Source organism: Pseudochaenichthys georgianus, chromosome 16 (genome assembly GCF_902827115.2).
Source record: "Pseudochaenichthys georgianus chromosome 16, fPseGeo1.2, whole genome shotgun sequence".
In the NCBI taxonomy this organism is placed as follows: domain Eukaryota; kingdom Metazoa; phylum Chordata; class Actinopteri; order Perciformes; family Channichthyidae; genus Pseudochaenichthys; species Pseudochaenichthys georgianus.
Genome location: NC_047518.2, coordinates 40,257,943 through 40,281,462, shown reverse-complemented (window position 1 = coordinate 40,281,462; position 23,520 = coordinate 40,257,943). Strand labels below are relative to the sequence as shown.

At 45.6% G+C, this 23,520-nt stretch overlaps 1 protein-coding gene across 2 annotated transcripts in view; it reads left to right on the top strand.

The window, feature by feature from the left end:
• Positions 1–23,520, top strand: part of LOC117461567 (nectin-2-like) — an 88,149-nt gene that overhangs the window by 14,170 nt on the left and 50,459 nt on the right. For both annotated transcript variants that reach the window (XM_034103496.2, XM_034103495.2), the window contains exons 2-4: positions 19,144–19,253; positions 20,026–20,275; positions 23,066–23,359. In XM_034103496.2, coding sequence (XP_033959387.1) covers positions 19,144–19,253; positions 20,026–20,275; positions 23,066–23,359 — 654 coding nt within the window. The remainder of the gene's footprint in view (positions 1–19,143; positions 19,254–20,025; positions 20,276–23,065; positions 23,360–23,520) is intronic.

The window sequence follows — 23,520 nt, the reverse complement described above, 5'->3', positions numbered from 1 at the left end:
TATCCAACTATTCATTTGCATCTATTTTGGGCGCCCAAGTGCAACATATTAAAAATGAACGCGACACGTAGCCCTGTCGTAGGAATAATTATGTGTCTTTGTTTGCCGTTCATCATCATCTCTGATCGTCTCATTTAGACTTGCTTTTCAAACGTATGCTAATGAACGAGGCGCCGGGAAAAGCCAACGCGTTGCAACACTGCGACTGATTTCAGCGCTTGATTGTTAATGAACTTATACTTGGGGTGCACTCGCTAAAAACAGAACGTGTTGGATCAGTTGCAGAAGCTGCTGCGAAAATTGGTTAGCAAGCAAGGATGCATTGAGAAAAAGATTAAGGAGGACCGAGGGGAGAATGTAAGGTGACGGATTGAGATATGGGATTGAGAGGAAACGAAGGAAGAAGGGCACAAGCTGCGCAGGAAAAGGTGTTAAGAAGTGTCAGGGGCATTTAATCTGAGGGGTGTGTGTGTGAGGATGTGAGAAGCACACACACACACTGCCGCAGCCTGGGGTGACTACTCTCGCTGCTGCACTTGTTTTTCATCTCCAACTTCCAGATCTGTGAAGTGCACAAAGCAGATGAAGGCGTTTAGCAGGGGAGGACTCCCCACAGTAAACAAGTGTGCGGGCGATGCAGCGCAGGTGCAGTCAGGGAGGGCATGTGGCTGCGTGGTTTTTGTTTGAATGCTAGACATCAGACAGTGCAAGAGAATGGCCTTTGAATTCAGCCGGTACTGCGAGTCAATATTTTGGAAGAGGCATGCTGCGCTTGTAGATTGTTCCTTTAAGCCGCCGGGGGTGACTTGACTTGAAGGGAAGGATGGAGGAAACTGTGAAGCAGCAGCTATGTTTACTCCACCATGCAGAGAAGTGGACACAAACTGGGCTTTGTCTCGCCCGGGCTAACGTAGCGCTAGAACTAGCTGTGAGACCTCGGAGACGCTAGCATAAACTGCTTTGCTCTTTCCCCTTCATTTGCTGCCAAGTGACATGGCCTCCTCTGCTCCGGGGTCGCCCTCGCTGCCAGTGGCGGCCATCATGAATGAACAATGTGTACGGCTCAGGGTCCCTGCCTCTCCTCGGGGTGCTGCTCGCAGGCTGAAGGTGTTCACTACAGGACACGGAGAAGCTATGCATGCGATGATACTCACGCTGAGGCGGGCTTGTTGGAGAGATGTTTGATCCGTCTCATTTTCCACGGGGCCAACACGGTGTGAGTAAGAATAAACACGCAGCCGGGGGACCCCTGTGGTGTAGCATGTATTCTTTTTTTGCTATTGTGTTCGGGGCAGGGCAGCTCCAGTGGGGGATGAGGGATAAGAGGGGTCATTCATTCATCTCACACACACACACACACACACACACACACACACACACACACACACACACACACACACACACACACACACACACACACACACACACACACACACACACACACACACACCTCCCTCACAGACCTTTCATCTTTACTCTCACAGGCTTCTCTTGTTCTGTCAGTCTCGCTGAAGAGAAAAGAGGGGAGAGATGGGAGGAAGGATGTCAGGGAGGGTGGGAAAATGGGGAGGAGAAAGAAAAAGGACAGCAAGTAATTTGAGTTCTCTGTACAATCGTCCGCCAAACCCCGCCTTGCTCCACCCCCCTCATTGGGGAGAAAGAGTTGCAGATGTTCTCATGTTTCATCGTCTTCCACCGTGCATCTCTTTAATTGTATCTTCTCATCTCGTTGCCTCGCCTCTTCCTCTGTCCATCCCTCCTCTCCCCCGGGCGTGCCTCGGTGGGTTGGTTCCAGTCTGTCTGTTCGCTGATGACTCCACTTGGAGCAGATGTGATTCTCAGCAGCTGTTGCTCTGCAGCATCACCCCCTCATGCCCCCCCCCCCCTCCCCCCCTCTTCCATATCTCTCTCCGCCTTCCCTCCAATGTCTCTTATGTTATTTATCTACATATCTGTTTGTTCTCTGCTACAGCGTAACTCGACTGTAAATGTTTTTCTTATCTCAAGTCTTCTTTGTCTTTCTCTGACCAGCCTCAACAATTAGTTTCACTTCCCAGCCTCCCCGTTGCAGCTGTTTACATTCAAAGCACATTAGGGTTTTGGTCATAACAATACGTCTGGGTTGCCCGTGTGTTTGTCTGCCACGTGAATGCCAACTGTCACACTGTAATCATGTGAAACAAATGCCGGCCATTGAGGGCGGCACGGCGGCGGGCAGAGGGGAGCGTATCGTTCCGCCGTACATCCGGCAAAATGAGAGAAATGTTGAATCGCTGTGTGTGTCTAAGCAAGCGTGTGTTAGTATGTAGCTGTTTTCTCTACAACACCACAGTGGTGTTGGAAGCCAGGCCCAGAGCTAGAATAAGAATCTGTCTGTTTGGCCTGATGTTCAGATGTATGGAGACCACATGGGATTTGGACACTTAAAGAATGATGAAGAGGGTTTTTTATTAAGGCGTACTCCCATCAGTGCCCTGCGCTTCTTCACAGAGACTTATTAGAATCTTTATTGGCTGGTTAATTTATTTCGGTCTCTTTTGCCTCCATTTATGTGGAGATTGTCTGGCTGGTGAACTGAGCATCCTCTGACAGGTGCCCTCTTGTCTGAGATTAAAAGAGAAGAGGCGGAGGATGGAGGGGTGGGGTGGGTTCACGTCACTTTGATGACTTCAGCCTGGAGGATTCTACCTCTGTGTGTGTGTGTGTGTGTGTGTGTGTGTGTGTGTGTGTGTGTGTGTGTGTGTGGGTGTGCGTGCGTGTGTGTGTGTGTGTGTGTGTGTGTGTGTGTGTGTGTGTGTGTGTGTGTGTGTGTGTGTGTGTGTGTGTGTGTGTGTGTGTGTGTGTGTGTGTGTGTGTGTGTGTGTGTGTGTGTGTGTGTGTGTGTGTGTGTGTGTGTGTGTGTGTGTGTGTGTGTGTGTGTGTGTGTGTGTGTGTGTGTGTGTGTGTGTGTGTGTGTGTGTGTGTGTGTGTGTGTGTGTGTGTGTGTGTGTGTGTGTGTGTGATCTGTAATTGGCTGCTCACAGCGCGGCCTCTGATCTTGTGGAAATCTGGGATCAGCGTGGCAGATCCGCGAGCTAATCAACACTCTGAGCCGGCACGCAGGAGCGTCAACCTGCGCCTCGCCCTGCAGGCTGGAATATCAGCGCATGCGGGATTTAATCGCTTCAGAAATCCCTTAATGGGAAACGTTACATGAAGTCTAATTTGAGGATGTTGAGATAAAACCTTCTGTGTGTGTGTTTGAGGTGAGAGCAATGGTATTTTGTGTGCACATGACTGAAACACAGATAAGAGATATCGAGCGCCACGTTGCCCTCTGTGCTCCGAGATGATAAGATTCCAGCGAGGCCAGATCACCGGTGGCTCTCTTTGCACTTTACCCTCTCCGGTCTCTCTGGGCGGTGACGGCTCATGGTGGCATACGGCACGGCGTCATTGTGAAATTCATAAGGGAGAATCATCACTCATTCCTGGTTCCCCTTTGAGGACTGCGCTAATTAGCTGGCGTCTGTGATTAGTTGGCTTGTGTTTGATCTGCTTCACTCCTCTCAGTCGGGAAAGGCTGCCTGCCTGGGCCAGGATTTGGCTGCGAGGTGCACCAAACACACTCGAGCTGACACACAAAGACTGAAAAACAAGACACACGTACGCACAGCGGCACACTTTTCACTGCCTTTCGCAGACTCTGCAGGTGGCTCTCAGGGACACAGTATCATACACAAGCACACACAAACAAGCAGCAGTGCTCCAAACCAAAGCATGCAGCGACAGAGTGCAGCTGTTAATATTTCACTAGAGCATACCAAGAACTATGTTTACTTTCACTTGGAGAGTTTCAGCCTGTCGATGAAAGTCCCCTGAAAAACCAAGTGCTTACAACACAGGGCGTGGACGGCTCTCAGAGAAGGGGATTTACTTAAAGGGGACTTATCATGCAAAATGCACTTTGTGATGTCTTTTATACATAAATGTGTGTCCCCGGTGCGTCGGGGAACTCACGCAGCGTCAGAAAATAAAACCCTCTCTTTTCCTCCGTACCCAAATCTTTTAAAAACGAGCGGATACAGATTTGCTGCCGATCTGACGTGAAATCGGCGGCGGACCCACAGAAAGTTGCTATCAGAAACAATGCCTGACGTGTTTTGGACGTAATCTCGTCTTTGTTTACATTAGCAAGCCTCGCTAACACTCAGAGCTAACCTGTACTGTAGAGCACATGTGTTTTTAAAAAGCAGGAAATAAAAAAAGAACTCGCCTTGTAAAACTGCAAGAGAAAAAGCATTTGAGCTCCATACTGTTTCAGAAATAATCCTTGACGTGGTTTAAACAGGATGGCGTTTTATCACAACCGAATTTAACTTTATCTCCGGTAGAATTCTGATCAGGCATTAGTTCCGCCTCCTCTTTTCTTTTCTTTTTTAAAGCTAAGGACCCAAAATCTGCCTTTCTCTAACGGGGCTGCAAAAGAGGGGTTTGAGCAGTAAGAGGCATGACTACAATGGGTGATCTGTTTGGTGTTTTGAAAAAAAAACTTCACACATGTTTTGTATAGGTATGGCCCTACAATATATATGTTTCAAATATAGCATGATAGGTCCACTTTAACTTAACCCCGAGTGATTACATCTGAAGATGGACGAATTGTGAATGTAATTACGTTTGTACAAATCTTCCTTTGCTCCCCTTTTTTCATTAGGTCTCAATGGCAACGCACAGTAGGGGATATCATTGCTGCATTAATATGACACAAATACGAGCAGCTCTTCGGTGCGTGACAGAGCGCCGTCTAATTACACCGAAGCTGTTACATTGAAACCTGTCTGTCCTTGAAACTGGCCAGTGGAGCGTGGCAGGGCCATCTCTCTCTGTTCAAACCCATCTATCTATCCCTCACCTCCCAGTCCTCTATCTGTCACTCTGCCTTAAGGCTGTAAATGGAAAACAAAGGCAGCTCCAACACAATGCAATAAGGCGCTGACAGGGGAAGGCTGCACAGAGTGTGTGTTTTCTGGTGTGCTGGTGTTTGTTGTTGCTCCTCCTCATGATCTCTGTGAAGTGACTTCAATCATAGGGCGATCAATTGTCGCATCATTGTGACTGCTGAGCCTTTACGGCTTAAACCAGGCTTCTAACTGCTCTTTGCCTTTCAAACAGGTAACGGTGTTAAAGGGGCCCTATTATGCTAATTTCACAACCGATTATTTGTATTTAGTGCCTCTCCTGTGACATATGTACACGCTTTAATGTTCTAAAAGGTCTTTATTGCTGGAGGGAACTTTGGGATTTTAGTAGGGATGTCACGATCACCTTTTTTTGCTCCCGATCCGATTCCGATCATTTGATTTTGACAATCTGCCGATACTGATTTTTTTTCCGATCCGATCTTCATGCAATGCATTAAGAGAAAAAAAAGGTAACAGATAACGGCTGGTCATCCAACGCGATGAATTCAGCTATCTTGGCTGTTGTTTTTTTGGCTGTTCTGGGGCAGTTTCTCTTTCCTTTTGAAAGTCTCTGAAAGTGTCGGTTGTTTCAGTGCCGTTACCTGAGTGGCCGCTGTGTACTCGTCGTGTTGTTGTTGGTGTTTGTTTCTCAGGTAGCGTATTAGATTGGTCGTGTTGAGCGTAGCTCTGTTCTTTCCACCACGCGGAACCTCTGCCTTGCAAACATTGCATCTGGCTGTTACACTGCCTTCGCTTTCATAATACTTCCAAACTCCTGACATTTTCTCTGTCCCGACTCCCGAGTCACCAGCTGAACGTAGCCTCTCGTTAGCTTACTGCTACTATCAGACACTGCGCCCACTCTGTTGCCAGATTTCAGAGAAATAAGCAACCAGGTCTGAAAACAAGCCCAAAGAAGCAACACATACATGATGTTGTGTAATTTTAAACCAAAACTAAGTCCTCAGGATGACTTTAAGACGTGAACATGGTCTTTTTTGTTTTGTAACATTAAATAAAATAATACAAATATTGTATAAAAAAATAAATAATTCCCGATCCCCGATTTTTTTTTTCCTTCCGATCTTTTGAAAATCACGTGATCGGATCGGGACATCTCTAGATTTTAGCCTTTGCAGACCATTTACATGCACAGAAACCTATATAACACACACACACACACACACACACACACACACACACACACACACACACACACACACACACACACACACACACACACACACAGGAAACACACACACACACACACACACACACACACACACACACACACACACACACACACACACACAGGAAAGGGAAACCCACAGGTAGCATAATAGGAAGGACATTTCTTTATTCTTCATATAATAATACAAACTAAATAAAATAATGTTTTCCTCCGTCTTGAAATATAATGTTTTCTTTGTTTTAAATATACTTGTTAATTGGCTAAGTGTCTTGGTACTCTTGTCTGACAGACAGTTTTCTATTGAATGGCATTGGACTGGTTGACCTTGTTTTTTTTACTTTTCATCTTGTACACTGACAGCAACAGAAGCTATGATTATGTTCCAGTCAACACCTCATTGTGGTCATGGAGCTTTATGATCCTTTGGAGCTTTGTTGTTGCTATAATAGGTTGTAAAATAACCATTCATTTAGCTTTTGAATAAACTGATTATATATTCTGATAAAAGCCCATCAAAAATGTCAATTTATACTAAATAAAAAAAAAAGGAAAGGGAGAAATGCACAAAACCCTCACTTTTGAGAAGCCATGACCAGAATTTGAGCTTGATAAATTACCTTTAATAATGAATAGATTTTACATTTTTTAATTGTTTTTGTTGACTAAGTAATTAATCAACTAATAATTTCAGCTCCGATGATGTATACAGAGCTAAAGAACGCATTTCAGAAGCTTCAAACATGACATCCTACAAATAAGTATGATTGACAATCAATTAAGCTGCCAAGTAAACACCGTGATGAATAAGCATTGTTAACAAAGACCATCTCAGTTGAAAATTAGAGAGCAATTATTCTGAGACCCCATTTACACGGGAACGTTTGCGTTTACGCACCGTATGCGTTTTCAAAAAAGTCTTCCGCTCACACGCATTCGGCTCAATTAACGTGTCCGTTCCAGAGACTGGGTCCGTTCACACGAGACCGCTGGAAACGCTGAAGTACATATGCCGGGCCTGTAAGTGGCGCTGCTGCCGCCACAACATACACCAAAAGCAGCGAAGAAGACCCCGGCGCATGGTTGCCATGGTTGCCCTTCTGTTTATTCTCCGCGGTGGACGGCGTGTGCTCCTGCTGTAAATCTCTCCGGTAGTCCACTAGCAGATGAAAAACACCCACCTCTCGGCCTCTTCCAAGGGACGAGGGAACCGTGCGGCAGAGTTTCCGTTAACATTTTTTTCCGCCGGTCAACATGTCCGTTAAAGTTTAAATCTTCCGGACAAAATTAGAAAAGTGTCGGTTAGAGGTCTTCCTTGTTATTTATTGAGCTTTAAAACAAATTGATAACGACTCTATATAACAATATAAGAATAATAAACGGAGCCTCTCTTTTCCTCCCCCTCTCCTGACAGCCCAGCAGCTGATCTCTGAGCAGGAGAGGTGGGGAGAGGGAGGCGGGATAATTCATCGTTATCAGAAAATGATCGTATAGAGGCGTACACACAGAGCCGCTTGACCGCCCTGAACGTTTCGTTTGCAGATATATCCACCTTGGGACCCGTTATCGTTTGCGGGGTCCGTTTCTATCGTTTTGTTACGGCCTCGTGTAAACGAAAGGGCTATACGCAAGAGAAACTATGCGGATACAACCCGTATCGTCCTCGTGTAAACGGGGTCCGAGTCACTTGTATCAGTGTTTTGAACTTCTCCTGTTATCTGCCTTTATTGGCCTATCAGTGGACAGAAACTGTTAAACACCTTTTTATTGGAATGAAACCGGGACTTTGACTTCTTTAGGACCAGACGTATTGCGTGTACGCAGACACAAACATCTGTTGATGTCATCGGGTCATTTTTAGGGCTTGGCAATATATAATTATTATTTCAACACCCGTGATTTGAGAAGACATCTTTTCTCAGAGTTTGGTGTTCATAAGGGTATTTTCTGAACTTAGTCATACTGATGTCTCATTGTTTAAATATTGTAGTTAATTAGTTAACCCTACAATATTGTTGAAATGTCTATATTGATAAGATAAGATGGACTTTTATTAATCCCCGTGGGGAAATTGTTTCTCTGCATTTGACCCATCCTAGTATTAGGTAGACCCTCCAGAAAAACACGGGCAAAAATCCTTGATTATGCGATCAAACATGCGGGGTTTTATGTGATTTTATGCGGTGAAATTGCGGGAAGTTGCAAAATATGCGGAAAGTTGCGAAATATGCGGAAAAAAAATCAATATTGGGCTGTCTTATTTATTTATTCTCTCTCACACACAACCTGCCACTAACGTTAAACCCCTTTTACTATTCAATTAAACACATTCAATGTTTATTTATTGTAAAAGCAATTGGGCTATTTTAATCACACTCTCTCTCTCTCACACACACACACACACACACACACACACACACACACACACACACACACCTTCTCCGCCTCATTCTGTTTTCATTTACTCGTTCGTTATCTGACCAGCTTCAATCTTGTAGGCTACTCACCTCGTTTCTTGTAGCCCTCGAAAGGGTTTTGGAGGCCGATGCCTCGGTGAACGTGAGTTGTTTGGATTTCTTGTCCGCAGCAGCAGAAAGCATTTTCGAATGTTTGAATGAATCAAAGTGGGTCGTCACCGTGGATTTTCTCTTATGCTCCAACACACAGTTGCACGGGGTGCAGAATAGTTTCCCCCCACTGTCATGCAAGACATCGGGGAACTGCTTTGCCCGGTCTTTAGCAGAAATATTCGTCGGTAAATGAGATGGATTAGATTTTTTCATCGTGTGAGCTCCACACGTTCACTCTACGGTGTTGTTTACCTTCTGTGATGCGCGAGCTGATGACGTCGCGCATCATCATCACTTCACGTCAAGATGAGGTAACTTTTGATAAATATGCGGCTTTTTAAAAATCTGCGCCATTTTGCTGATTATGCGGAAAATTCTGCGATCGCAGAATCGCGTTTTTCTGGAGGGTCTAATTAGGAGCAGTGGGCTGCCGTGTGGGGAACAGTGCCTTGTTCAGGGACACCTCGGTAGCACTTGGTCTTGCCGGGACTTGAACTGGTGACCGTCCAGTTGCCAAGCCAAGTCCCTACCGACTTCGCCACCACCGCCCTATTGACGGTTGGATCAAAGAAATATATTCTCATATAGCCCAAGGTGTTTTTATGCTTTACATGCTACTAAGAATATATATATTATGTATTTCTCGCTTTCTTTTCTTCTTTCGTTCTTTTAATCTATATGTATAACTTGAGTCATGCACAGGTGCATTTTAAAGCATAAATAAAGTGGTTTTGTGATGTATTTGTTTACCTTGAACTGGTCCATGCAGACAGCCAGCCTCGTGTTATCAGTAGCTTTTGTCTGATTCTATTTAACAGATTCAGTGGAGAGGGAAGCTAAGGTTATGCACCAATCCCTCTATGGATCTGTCTCCTTGATCTGTACGTCTGTCTGTCTATTAAATCTTCACTCATCCGTCCATCAGCCAGCGTCAAAACAATACATCATGTTCCCAAGGCAAGTTGTCATAGTGACTGTCCTTCAGAGTGTTGATCTTAGCACGCAGTAAAAAGGAAAGAGACGGAGGGAGGGCCAGAAAGCATCCTCCTTCATGAGAACCTGACGCTTATTACCCTCCTGCTTTTATTGAGTCTAATAGATACCACAGTTCGAACATTCTTTCTCTTTTCCTCTTCATCCCCGCCCTCCTCAGTATCACCTTTCCCCCTCCTCCTTAATGAGAGAACTGATGGGCGGGATGTGTTGTAGTGGAAAATTTCATCTTACCTGCCTCCTATTGAGACTCGTAGACAAAAGGCCGCTCACCTCCGCCCTCGCAGCGCACTGCAGACCTGCGGGGAGGAAACTCCGACCCACACAATGCAGCTGTTCCAGCACACAATGCGTAGATTCTTTCTGCTTTTAATTGCTTCAGTTATCTACCGACCTCCCTCTCTTTTATCTTTTTATTGGTTTGCCACATTCTACCTGCTTGATGTTTACTCATTGCCGTATCTTCTCACCTCCTTGTAGTTCTCATTTGTCTTGTAAAACTAGATTTCATTTAAAAACATGACTTCATATTATTAAAATGCAGGTGGAACAATCAGCTATCCATATCTCTGACGTTTGAACATTTATAATATGAGTCATGACCACAATATATCCCAACGTATGTGAGTGATACTTTTGCAGGTGCATAAACACACAAGTGGTGGGTGTCATATTTTAGAACATAATCTTCTGTCGTCTAAAACTCCATCCCTGCAGACTTCTCTCAGTGCTCCTACACAGACCTGCCGTCAGTAATTTGATCCAGCTGGTGGTTGTGACGGACCCAGTCTATCATAATATTGGTACACACCTCCTTGTTTGTTTGCTTGTGGTGTCTGACCTTCTGTCTTCCATATGGCCGCCATTGATTTGGTACCACGCTGTGTGATCCTCCTGACAGATTGACTGCGCTAATAGCTCTCATATCACCGTAATGCATTTTAATCCTTTAATGTGCAGTATAAATTGGATTAGTCTCTCGCCCCCTCAACTATGAATGATCGGCGTCATGAAAGCGTTGTTGACCAATGGGCTCGTCAGCAGTGGGATGCGTGGTGGCCATGACGCTGTGGGGAGAGCAGCTGGGAAATAAAGGCCCCCTCCCCAAGGTGGAGGATAGGTGAGCGTTGGCGACGAAGGAAACACAGCTGTGTTTGGGTCCGGAGGCGGGGTTGTCATGGAATTCCTTTCACTTTAACAGGCGGCTCTGTTTTTAATTCGGGAAAGGAATCACACCCAGACTGAAATATCCTCTCCGACACCTCGATAGACATCCAAGTGTTGTTAGGGAGGTGAAAACAAGGACGCACCATCACGTTATGTTAACAACTGTCACACAGAGGGCTGGATGTATACACAAGCATGCTGCACATACAGGAAATGATGGATAACGAGAGAGACACACACACACACACACACACACACACACACACACACACACACACACACACACACACACACACACACATACGTAAACAGCATGCCTTGGACATTTGCAGAAGTACAACTATCTGGTACTTTTCTCCAGCTGTGCACTTCTGACTTAGCCTGATCCTTTAATTCACGGCTATTTCCAAAGTCAGATGCTGCCAGACTCTGGACACGCACACACACGCACACGCACACGCACACACAGAGAGAATGTCAGGAGAAGTGTTTTTTGGCGAGCTTCCTGCTGGACCCGATGGAGAAGGCCCTCAGAATACATAATGGAGTCCAGATCATGATGTTTCCCACTCTGACCCATCTGAAAATGGTGTTTCCTAAAGCTTCAGATTTACGTTTGTATAGCTCGCACACTGACTGCAGATCTGTCACTTCGGTCACCCGGCTGTAAAACCCAGAAATCACTTGCAGGGCTAAAATAACACGTCCGGTACAATTACCATGAAGAGCGATGGCACACAGGGCGAGAATGAAGGAGTGAGACAGAAAAAGGAACTAGCAGAGTTGAAACCAAAAAAGGAGAATGAGCCAGAGGGATGAAAAGGATTTATTCCAAAATGAAAAGACGGGACAGGGTCATTGCACCGAGAGGAGAAAAGAAGTGAGGGATGTGGAGAGAAGGCGAGCTGCGGAGGTAGAATGATGTGCAGCACCGGGCAGACAAAGCAGAGCCGGGAGCCGCAGGGGAGCCGGGTGTCTGTCAGCCATCCAGCCAGTTAGTTATTCACTTATTCAGTGTGCTGGGGCGACGGCAGCGAGGCGGTGTAGAGGCAGCAGTTATTTGTTTGGCTCAGGAGAGCGGCGTCCTCTCTGGCCACAGTCAACTGGCTGTTACGAGCGACACTTTACTGACCCTAAACAGGCCCAGCGCCAGAAAGAACATGCCGTAAAAAACCGTGCCCCCATCGAACGGCCATGGTCATTTCCCCGTGTGTTGTGTTCGACGCTTCATTCACCTCCTCACTTTGCTGCATTCCTTCCCGTCCCTCAATCATCCTGTCGCAGTCATCTCTGACCCTCTCGTTCTTTCTTTCGCTCTCCTTTCCCTCCCTCTCCTGGGTCAGGTACAGTGTAGATGTTGGTGTTTATCAATAATGAAGAGATGAGAAGAGGAGGAGGAGGAGGAGGAGGAGGAGGAGAGCACACTGCTTTCCTTCTTACCCGGGGATGAATTATTTACCCAGTGGAGAAGAGTGCCTCTCCATCCTGAGCGAGTGTGTGCGTGGCTGCCTGTCTAAATGTGGTTATACCTTACCTAGCAGATGTACGTGTGGAGATGTGCCGTGTCTCACCACACACACACACACACACACACACACACACACACACGCACACGCACACCATTTAATCTCTTATGCACGGTTTTCCCTTAGCCTGGCAGATGCTAAATGATTTAGCATGGTGTGTATGTTGTTGGTTGCTGGGTTCCTCTGTTGGGAGGTGTGATACTCTGAAGTTTAACCAAAGAACCCAGCATGTATAGTTGATGGATTACTCCTGTTTTTTCCATTTTCATTCAAACGTACACGATTCCTATTTCAGACGTGTTTGACCACCGGAGTTTGCTCGACCTGAAATATTCAGTTTGTGCAATGTACATAGCTGAGAGTTAGATGGAGGTCCACAGAGAGAGCATGCATGGGTTATGGTGTATGCAATTCCATGTCAGAGACCCTGCAATTACATTTCTGCGAGGTCCCATTGTGAATTCCTTGACTTTGCCAGTTTCCTCCAACTCATGCATACTGCATGGACGTAGTCTCCCTGCAACACTAAGGTCACAGTCCAGCTGGAGGCAGGACGTTTGAAATGTAAAAGCTGACGTTTTTAAAGGGGAATATAAAACTGTATTTTGTAAGGGTTCTTTAAACTCCCCTGCCGGGCCTTTCTCATTAAGAGGTTGCACTTAATTGAATTGGTAAATGCTTATTTTTGCAAATATTATTCGCTCTATTCCTCGGGCATGTTTGTTATAAACAGGCAACTAAATGGCAATACACATCAGTGTATACACACACACTGACACACACACCGTGATTGTGTGCAGATTTCTCCTCCAGCTGTTCAGTTCTCCTTGGCACTTTGAAGCCTGTTCATGTCTCCGTGTCCCTCCCTCCAAACCCCTATTTCTCCTTCGCTCTCCTTCTGTTACATTTCATGCATTTCTGCTTCCCTTCCTCATTTCGTCCTGTGTGTCTGATTCCCTTTCTCTTTCCACACTCGGTTCAGAGTCAGTTATCAAATATTTCATCATGGCTCTGTGAACAAAGTGAAATGTAGCACTCCCTTCTTCTTGCACCTTTTCTTTATCTTATCTCTCTTCTGCTCCTGTTGCATCAGAAGGACTGATTTGTCTCACCTGGCGTCTCCTGCAATGCAACCTCGATGCAACACCAGACCCTTTTACTGCCGTGTGTCTTTGTTACATTTCCACACTGATTGACATCATGGTGATGTTTGAGTGCAGATCTCGCGCGGTGGCCTTGATCCTTTGAAGTCTGATTCTCTATCAAACCACCGCTAGCAAAGCTTACAGCATGAATGGATTATGATGGGATGTCATCGGAGAAGTCCATAATGAGCAGTGGCTATTTCTAAATGTAGCTTTCTCGTGTGCTATCGATTGCCTCTCTTATAGAGAGACCAGCGGAAAGGTCAATGAGAAGCCGAGACACACCTCAAGTCTTCATTTCCTAGTTTTATTCTTGGCTTGTCAAGCTGCCTCGCCTGTCAGAGCTAAGCTGCATTCCCACTCTGCCTCCTGCATACCAAAGTATCCACATCTAAATAGGAGTGTGCGCATGCGCGACCCGTGCACGTTCACGGTGGGTTTGTGTGGAGTCCACATTTGCGTGTGAAGGTCAGAGGAACCGTGCGGCACAGTGTCGGGTAGCAGCAGCAGGTTCAGGTTGGTGCAGACTGATCTCGCCTGTTGGTGCAGACCGGCAGCGGTGTGGACACGCTGTTATCATCCAAAGAGATCAACAGTCAGCACCTAAATTACAGGTGCATTGGTCATAAAAACTGCAATATCCCAGTTATAAGTGAAAAAGAGACTTAGTGCGGAGGAACAAGCTGTTGCTCTTCATGGATACACCGGTTGGTTCTGAAATATTTGGACATTCACATTTTGTATGGCTCTGCAAACCAGCAAAAGGAAAGTAAAGAATTTCCTGTCATGAAAACGGATTTAGTTTAAATCCAGTTGTTGCCTTGTTGTTGTCCTTATGCACTGTTTAAAAGTCCATGTACCAAAATAGGGCTCTCATTGCCACAGAGGAGGAGAACAGAGTGGCAAATAAGCACTCTCAAACAGCCTTTAAGCCAAAAGTCAGCAGCATTTTAATCTCTGTTATTGCTTCCTTTCGACTCCATTTGCTGGAGTGCAAAGCCAAAGCAGCAGGAAGAAAAAGTGCCACTGTCCCAATACTTAGCAGCTGCACCGTACAGAACTACAACCCCAGTAATAATGGTGGAATTGAATCAGCCTCTCGGTGCCAATGTCTCTGGCCGGTATTTGGCAGCGCTTCCATTTAGAAACCACTTGTATCCAAGGCCAGCCTACAAACACGCACCGTCGCACTGAGAATAAAAGCCAAGGCATGAAACAACGGAGAAGAGAAACATAATCTGATGGATCATCCTTGTACAGCTTCAAACACCCAGGTTCTTGTTTGGGTGGAAGGTACAGCATGCGTGTCTTATGGTTAAACGTATGGTGGTGAATATGTAATGACATACACACTCAACATGCATTTGTTATGAGGCGAGGCATTTTATGGCACAAAGGATGATGCGCACAACTGAACAAAAATAAGTGGCGTAAAAACCTGCCTTTCTGTAAGCATATGATCTCAACATCCCTATACCACTTTGTTTCATTTTTAATGGACATATTATTGTGCATCAAAGATAATTTATGCCTGTGCGTCGAGCCGAAGCGAATTGGAGCTTTCAATGCAAGTGATGTTAGACTGATTACCTGTTTTACATTATTTTGTGTAAGCAATAATTAAGCCACCAAAACGGTGTAGGTGATTATATACACTGCAGACGAGGGCTGCACAATTAATGGAAATGTGATCGACATCATTATTTGGGCTAGAACAATATACAAATAGCAGGAAGCTTAACATTTAGTTACAGGCACAATTATTATATATAAGTATTTTGGAGCTGCATAGATGTCGTAGCCTACAAATCGTATTCTTCAGACTTAATTCCATATATTTATTTACAAAAATCACACCATGATGTATTTACCGTACTTTTCGGACTATAAACCGCGACTTTTTTCCCCCATTTTTTTTTTTTACAGCTAACGGCCACTAGGGAACCTCCTAAATCTATGGATTTTACAGGTAAAATTAACCACCCTTAACCCTATGGGCTCTAGGACCGGTCCGCGCCCGCCACCTTAGTGGAGGCCGGAAAAGAGTGAGACAGGTCGCGCGCCAAAGTAAAAGTGGAACGGAGAGACAGAACGAGAGCAAGACAGACGGACAATTTAGCTGCTGCGGCTTATATGCAGGTGCGCTTTATAGTCCGAAAAGTAAAATATTTTCCAAAATGATTAATCATATCGCTATTTCAATATCAGTAAAAAGTAAACTAATTAAGCTCTTTCTTCCAAATTGTGCATCCCTACTTCACACATTCTTTGTGTTGTGACCAATCAACATCACGGTTGAAATCCAACACTTGTCAAGTCATCACATTAGGAGGTGGGATGGGATCTATTCTGGTTCTCCTGTGAGAGAAGGGTCCATACGGCCTGTATCAAAGCTATTATTCCCCACGAGGAAATAGGGTGGGCAGAACAATAACATAAAGAAAAGAAATTGAGCAATTCTTCCAAAGCTGGAAGAATAATGAAAGCCAAGAACACTTATTAAGACAGCAATGCACTAGAAAGGCCAAAGAAAGCACACTCCTTTGTACTCTCACACACAGGGAAGCAATCTTCAGGGACACGGAGAACAGCAGAGCTTCATCCTGGCCCTCCTGACAGCGCACAGCCACTAGCCTGATGAGATGGCAGAGAGTCGGTGGGCTCTGAAGGCCATTAGATGTTTTAGGTGATGGCCTGCTCTCCCGGTCCCCCTGACGTTGTGCTTTCCTCCACTGTAGCGAGGCTCAGGCGGAGGACATGAATGCCATTAGGCGTCAGAGTTAGCCAGGCAGGCGGACACATAAGCGTCTGCTCGCTTTTTAAGCTCCATTGGGCTGCAGAGGAAATTAGGATTTTGAGTTTGTATCCGTCTTTTCTTTCTTTACTCTCTCCGGCTTCCTCCGGCTCATTCAGTCTGTTTTTCTGCTTCTCCTCCTTCACTCACATTCTCTTCCTCACGGCCACTGTTTCACACAAGGTCAGGTGTGGAGTCTCTCCTGCCTCACACCTCCCGTCTGTTCTCCCCTCTCCTCGCTCTGTTTCTCTCCACCTGTACCAACCCCCCCCTCCACCCACCCCGTCGTCTCCATTTTTAGGTTCTCTGTTTCACCTACTTCCTCTCTCACTTCTCTTGTTTCTCTCTCTTCCGAATGTCTCTCTTTTGTCCCTCAGCTGTCTCCTATTAGCCTTGTTTATCGCTCACACCGTCTCCCCATCGAGATCCTCCTCTCTCCTCTTCTCTCACCACTCTGTCTTTGCACTCCCCCTTTCATTCTCTATTCCTGGCACCGCACTCTCTTCTCCCACTTTCATCCCCACTTTCCCAGCCCCCCCCACCCCCCACTCTTCTCATCCTGCATCACTTTGGCATTCCCAGACTGTCTCTGCTCTTCCGTCCTTCGCGCACACTTCCTCTCTCCTCCTTCCTTCCTGACTCATTTCCCGCTCCACAGACGAAGGGTGGGAAATATGGAAATGTCACCGTGACCGGGAGGGGGATCAGAGACGACGGCGGTAATATGCCATCAGCCGTGTGTGTGCACATCATGTGGGTGTTAAAGACATAATGATAGGTGACAGTACTCGGGACGGTGGCATCTGACTCCTCGAGGACGCTGAAGAGGACAGTTTGCGTGGGCCTGCGCTTGTTTGGTAGCGTTATTCCAATGGCACCTGCAGGCAGCGCTGCTACCGTAAAGTAGAGCAGCGGTGACACAAGGCTTCTGTTCTCCCTCTCCTCCCCACTTTCTCTCCCCCGTCGCTCCTCCCCGCCTCAGTCTTACCCTTGAACCGTCTTTTATTCTCTCACTCCCTTAGTTCCTGTCTCCCTCCACCTCCTGTCTCTCTTTCTCTCTTCTGTTTTAATACGACCGATGCTCTCTCAATATTTATACTGACAATTACTATTTGAAATGCCGCCTTGCCTCAGCATTTAGGAGAGGCTGTCGTGTTCAAGCACGCGCACGCACACGCCGACTTTCCCTTTCCGTGTCTGCTCTTCTAATGACACGGATTCTCTGAGACTTCAGGGCTGGGATTTAGGGACCATCGTGGAGGACGAAGACGTGTGTGAAGACGTGCTTGTGTGTAATATTCATTTCCCCAGCGGGGCAGTCTGAAGTCTCATAAGGCCAGCCTGTCTCTCATCTGAGCTCTGCAGGATCTGACCCGGGTTGCCTCTCCTCTTATTGCTTCAGCATCACAGACAACACGCTCTGCCCCCGCATCACAAGCTGTGCTCACAAGGAGAACCTGAGGCGGGGCAACTTATCTTCAGTAGCACATTGTGTAATGCACTTTGACATTAGACCATACTCTAAACAAGATTAGTAGTCAAGGGTTTCAATAACCCTTCATTTTGCTCCCGTTCCCCAAGCTAATCTGTTTGAATAGTTAAGATGGATTGACAGAGGCGTGTTGCTCCGTCTTTACTGAACACTCCAGGCGTTGGAGAGACCACAGGTCAATACATCGGTAATAAAGCTGTTATGAGCTTTTATGTGTGCTCTTGCACAGATATGTGAGAAATAGAAAACAAAAAAGCAATTTGTTCCTCTCTCCAGCCCGACGAGGCTCTCTGGCTCCCACAGGCCGCTTAGTGGTTGTCCAGAGGTTCCTCTGTGGCTGCGAGGGGGTTGTTTCGTGGTTGTAAATTGGGCTGGTCCTGTGAGAGCTGGTGTAATTCTAGGCTTGTTTTCCTCCACTTTCCCGCTCAAGTCTTTCTTCTCCTTCCTCTCCCTTCTCTTCCTCCGTATTGATATCTCAGATCTCCCTTGAGTAGAGAAGCTGAGGTGTTTATTGCTCGTCAAAAGAGAAAGACAGCACTGGCCTTTCCCTCTTATCTCCTAGCCCATGGGTTTCATGCGTGTGGGTGTTTTGTATCAGCCCTGCAGATCATATTACTTTCAACACAACAGCTTTGGCTCGGCACAAACGGGTGGAACCAGTTCGGCGAGTAATTGTTTGTCTTGAGGGTAAATTGTGTTTCTCTGGTGCTGTTGTGTGTGTGTCCCCTGCTGGGGAACACATTGTGAGCACACGGAGCCCTGGCTGCAGACATTTGAAGGTGTGTATCAGCAGGTAATCCACTGTTACTTAAAACAGGTGCCATCTCACATACACTAATGCGCGCTTACTCATACACGTAATTACATTTTCACAGGGACGTGGATTACACACATATATGCACACACGCGTGGCGCTTTAGTTTCTCACAAAGCACTAAGAAAAGCATCTTTATTTTCACTCTTTGCTGTAACACAGGAATGTGTCGGCACAGCAAATGGCAGGCTAGAGAACAGCATGAACCGTCCCCGTGATTTATGACCTATGTGCAAAAGAGAAGTGGCTTTTCTTCTCTCTTTTATTCCAGCACACATCTACTTAGTTTTTGTTTTTGCTTACTCCTTTCACATGAAAAGTCATGGAGAGACATCAGACTCTTGGCCTACTTATGTTCACTAAAGCTGTCCTCTGTTGTCGCAGACACTTCCACACTGTCCTCATTTATCATCAGCTGGCTTTGTTCCAACACCATTCCTCTGCTCCCTTTCCTCGCCTCCTATCCTAGTTAAGGACGGATATTAATGTTTCTCTCTCTTCCTCTCCTAGGCGTGTCGGGTCAGCGGGTGAAGGTGGAGCCCGAGGTGTTGTCTTACCCCGGCCAGACGGTCAACCTGCGCTGTGCCTTCACCGATGCCACTGGGATTCAGCTCACAATGGTAAAATAGAAACTGTCACGATGCAATTTATCTTTCTCTTACAGCTGGGATTTGATTTCTTCTTTTTACAACGGCACGCAAATAAGCTCTAAAATGGGTTTGCGGTGTCGAATTAAATAAAATGTCTGATTCATCTCCAAATTGCAGCTCAATGTGCTGACTTGACTCGGTACAATGTGATGAAATAGCTTGGGACTACAATTTCAGTTTACACGGCGGCCATTAAGCAAATACACAATGTGGTATTTGGAAAATAAAGTATGTGTGTGTATCAACCTCATCCTGCAGGTGTGGGAATCGAAGTCGCACAGATGGAAAACATCAATTCATTACAATGAGAATAAACATTAAACCATAATACAGGTCCTTGTTTATTGTTTACCTATCCCATCATCCCGTAATCTAGCAAATCAAAGCCCACAGAATTCATCCCAAGGCTAGTAATATGTTTTTATCCCATTTAGGCTTGATACTTTATTATGCCGTACAAACAATACTAAGCTTAATTTAGCTTTAGGGGATTGAATATGCTAATGAAACACTTCTTAGTTGCATCTCAATGAAGTGGGAAGTACACAACTGTGTTTGGCTCCGCTAAGAGTGGCTCGGAGAGAGTGCGGCTCCTGAAAGTCGCATCCATATTCATACCTGCTCCACTTGTTTGATTGGGATGCTGCGAGCGCTGCCCTGTGGAGTTCACAGAGAAGTGTCTTAAAATGCTCCAGTGTGTTATCAATGGCGTGTTGAGTGAGGCCTGATGTTTTTCACGCAGGTCACCTGGATCTACGAGCCGAAGGATGGAGAGAGGATCAACATCGCCGTGTTTCTACCCAACTACGATCCCAACTACCCCGACTCACCGGTGAAGGGCAGAGTCAGCTTCGCGCCCAGCCCCCCCAACGTGGTCAGCCCCTCCATCGAGATCAGCAACGTGGGGATGACCGATGAGGGGAAGTACATCTGCGAGTACGCCACCTACCCCAGCGGCAACGAGCAAGGCATCACGCACCTCGTCATGCTGGGTGAGCCATGATCTACATAATGTGTATATAAAAAGAATAGGTCATAAATGTCCCGCAACCGGGACATTTATGGCATTACAACAGCACATTGCAGTGTAGACAGGGGAGTCAAACTCAAGGCCCGGGGGCCAAATCCGGCCCGCGACTTCATTTGATGTGGCCCGCAAGAGCTTCCAAAGAATATAATACGTTATTATACGGTTACATGCCACTTTACAGACGACATGTCCCACAATGCATCGCGCACTGTGACATGCGCACTGAAGAGAGAATTATTTGCCCTGGACTTCTGCTTTCAGACGTAGTTAATTACTAAGTTATTACCCTATCCGATAATAATCCAATTCAGAGGCAATAATGTAATATAATATATTATTTTGTATAATTATATATATGTATATTTATATAGTTACAACCGGCCCTTTGAGTGCAACCATAATGCTAATGTGGCCCGTGATGAATTTGAGTTTGACACCCCTGGTGTAGACAAAGGGTAGATTGATTGGTTATTATATGGCACACAATAGGTAAAGGGGCGGTGGTGGCGAAGTCGATAGGGACTTGGCAACTGGAAGGTCACCAGTTCAAGTCCCGGCAAGACCAAGTGCTACCGAGGTGTCCCTGAGCAAGGCACCGTTCCCCACACTGCTCCCCGGGCGCCGTTCAAAATAGCAGCCCACTGCTCCTAACACTAGGATGGGTCAAATGCAGAGAAACAATTTCCCCACGGGGATTAATAAAGTATATCAAATCAAATAAAAGCAGGGTAAACATAATTAAAATATAAGTAGCTGTATTTCTTACAAAAAACTGCCCATGAAAAAATATTGAAGTATGTTTACATATTGTAAATAACAATAAAGCGTACATTGCTTGAGACTTTATATTGCGCTGAGCTGTTATTGCACATCAGAGATATTAAAGTCCAGGGTCTACTGTATCTCTATCCTTGATGTAGCAAAGATCATCAAATATTGCATGACAATTACAAATAATTCCTATAATGATTTTGAAAGTTGTGGGAACTTTTCATAAATGTTCTGGTCGAACTTATTTGAATGGACAGATCGTCCCTGATCCCTACAAAGCGGCTCTTTCTAATATTTAGCACCACAGTGGCTCATCATTGTACTGTCTTTCAAGGCTAGCACCTTTCAACTTTTTGAATAGTCTTCAAATTATACAACAGAAATACAACATATAGATGGATAGAAATATATTGTTTTTTAACATTTCTGTTTTATTACATTAAGCCTAAATTGTTTTTTTAGGGTAAACACACATGACCTTAACGAACTGCTCTGATTTGTAGTCTGCCAAAAAGGTTCTTTACCACGAACTTGATTTATTAGTCGAAGCAATTGTTAACAGGACGATCTCTCAACCCTCTTACTACATTTATATCGACTACAAAAGTGTCTTCGGGTCAAAATCCTAGTTCTGTGTTTCATGGTTATTAATTGATTGATACATTTTATTTTCGAACAAGTAAAATAAAAAATTACAAAAAAAATGTTGCAGTGCATCTTGTAAGAAAAAAAAAAAAGACATTTACAACAAAAGCATTAGCAACATAAACAGTGCCACATCTAGTGCTCGAAAAGGAGCGAGAAGAAGTATAATTTATTTAATCTCACCCCCTTGTCCCTAAATGATTTATTTATAATCTGCAATAATTATCATTTGTATGCATTATTATTGTTATTATTATTAATCTGCTTTACCTGTTGATTGACATATACACATATACATACACTGATATACATATACACACCTACATACTCACACACATACATACTCGCACACATACACATAGTTCCCCATCCCTGTACCTCGAGAAAATAATTTCTCCTCTTGACCTGGTTAATGCCTGGACGTGGCTTTCGCTCCACATTCACACGGTCCATAGTCTCACTCCACAGGCTGACATACACGCATATTATTTATTTTTGTTCTTAAGTGGAGTTTTAGAGACTTGTTGAATCTTAATGCATTGATTTCTCCTTGAAGCTGTTTCCAATCTGTATGTACCAGCTGTTTGCATTTATATAATGTAGTAATAAGCAAGGTTAACATGCAAAGTACTCTCTGCCAGCGTCTCTAACTCTCGCCCTCTCCAAAGGTAGCATGCCGGTTAAAAGCATGTCCAGCTAGGCTTGATTGCTATTATAAGTGGTATTGTCAGATCAATTGTGTTCTTGTTAATGCAATGGCACCATTGGTCTAACCTCGGCCCGGCACCAGTGCCTCCGCTCTCTCTGCAGGCATCATGACTCCCTGCCTCCCCCGAGGCTCCTTATTGATCTGGCTGCTTGTCATGCCGGCTCCTGTCCTGCTCTCTCCTCTGATCCCTCACTCCTATCACGGAGGGGAAGTGAGGAAGGATGAGCAGGGAGGTAGAGTAGAGGGGGGTTGAGGGGATAACCGAGATCATGTAGTGATTTAGAATTTGTGTATGGAAATGTGCCGGACCTGTCAGAGAAATAGTTTATCAATGGCGGGTGATGGGGATGGAGAGGGAATGCTGCTGCTTCCAAGTGTTTATCAATGTAGCCTCAGAGAGGGAGAGAGGGTGAGAGGGAGAGTGGGAGAGTGGGTGAGTGGAGGATGTTTGGAGATTGAGGTTTTGGATCTGCTTTTGCCAGGCTGGTGACTCAACTTGTTTATCGATAATGGTGCACATTATCTTTCCCCTCAGCTGTCTTATTTCCATTTGATCCATTTCTACATCCTTTAATCTTCTCTCTGCCGCTCTGCGTCCCTCTCTCCCTCCCTCCCTCCATCCATCAGCTAAGCCTCAGAACTCGGCCTCCGTCGTGACCGTGGTGGCGGGCAGTAAGTCGGTCGTTGTGGCGCGCTGCGAGTCCGCGGACGGCCGCCCCCCTGCCAAGATCTCCTGGGTGACCGCAGTCAATGGCAACGGCACGGCGGTTACCAAACCGGGCGCCGACAACACGGTGACGGTGATCAGCGAGTACCGCATGGTCCCCTCCCCCAAAGACAACGGGAAGGACCTGAGCTGCGTGGTGGCTCACAGGACGCAGGTCAAACCAGAGAGCTTCCCCCTGAAGCTGGCTGTGGAATGTAAGACACACACACACACACACACACACACACACAGAGTTGTATTGTGTTGCACTTTTGGAGGAGTCTGTGACCTAAGATTTCCATTGTCATAACTACACTCTAGCTATGCACACATGACAATAAAAGCCTTGAATCCTTCCACACACACACACACACAC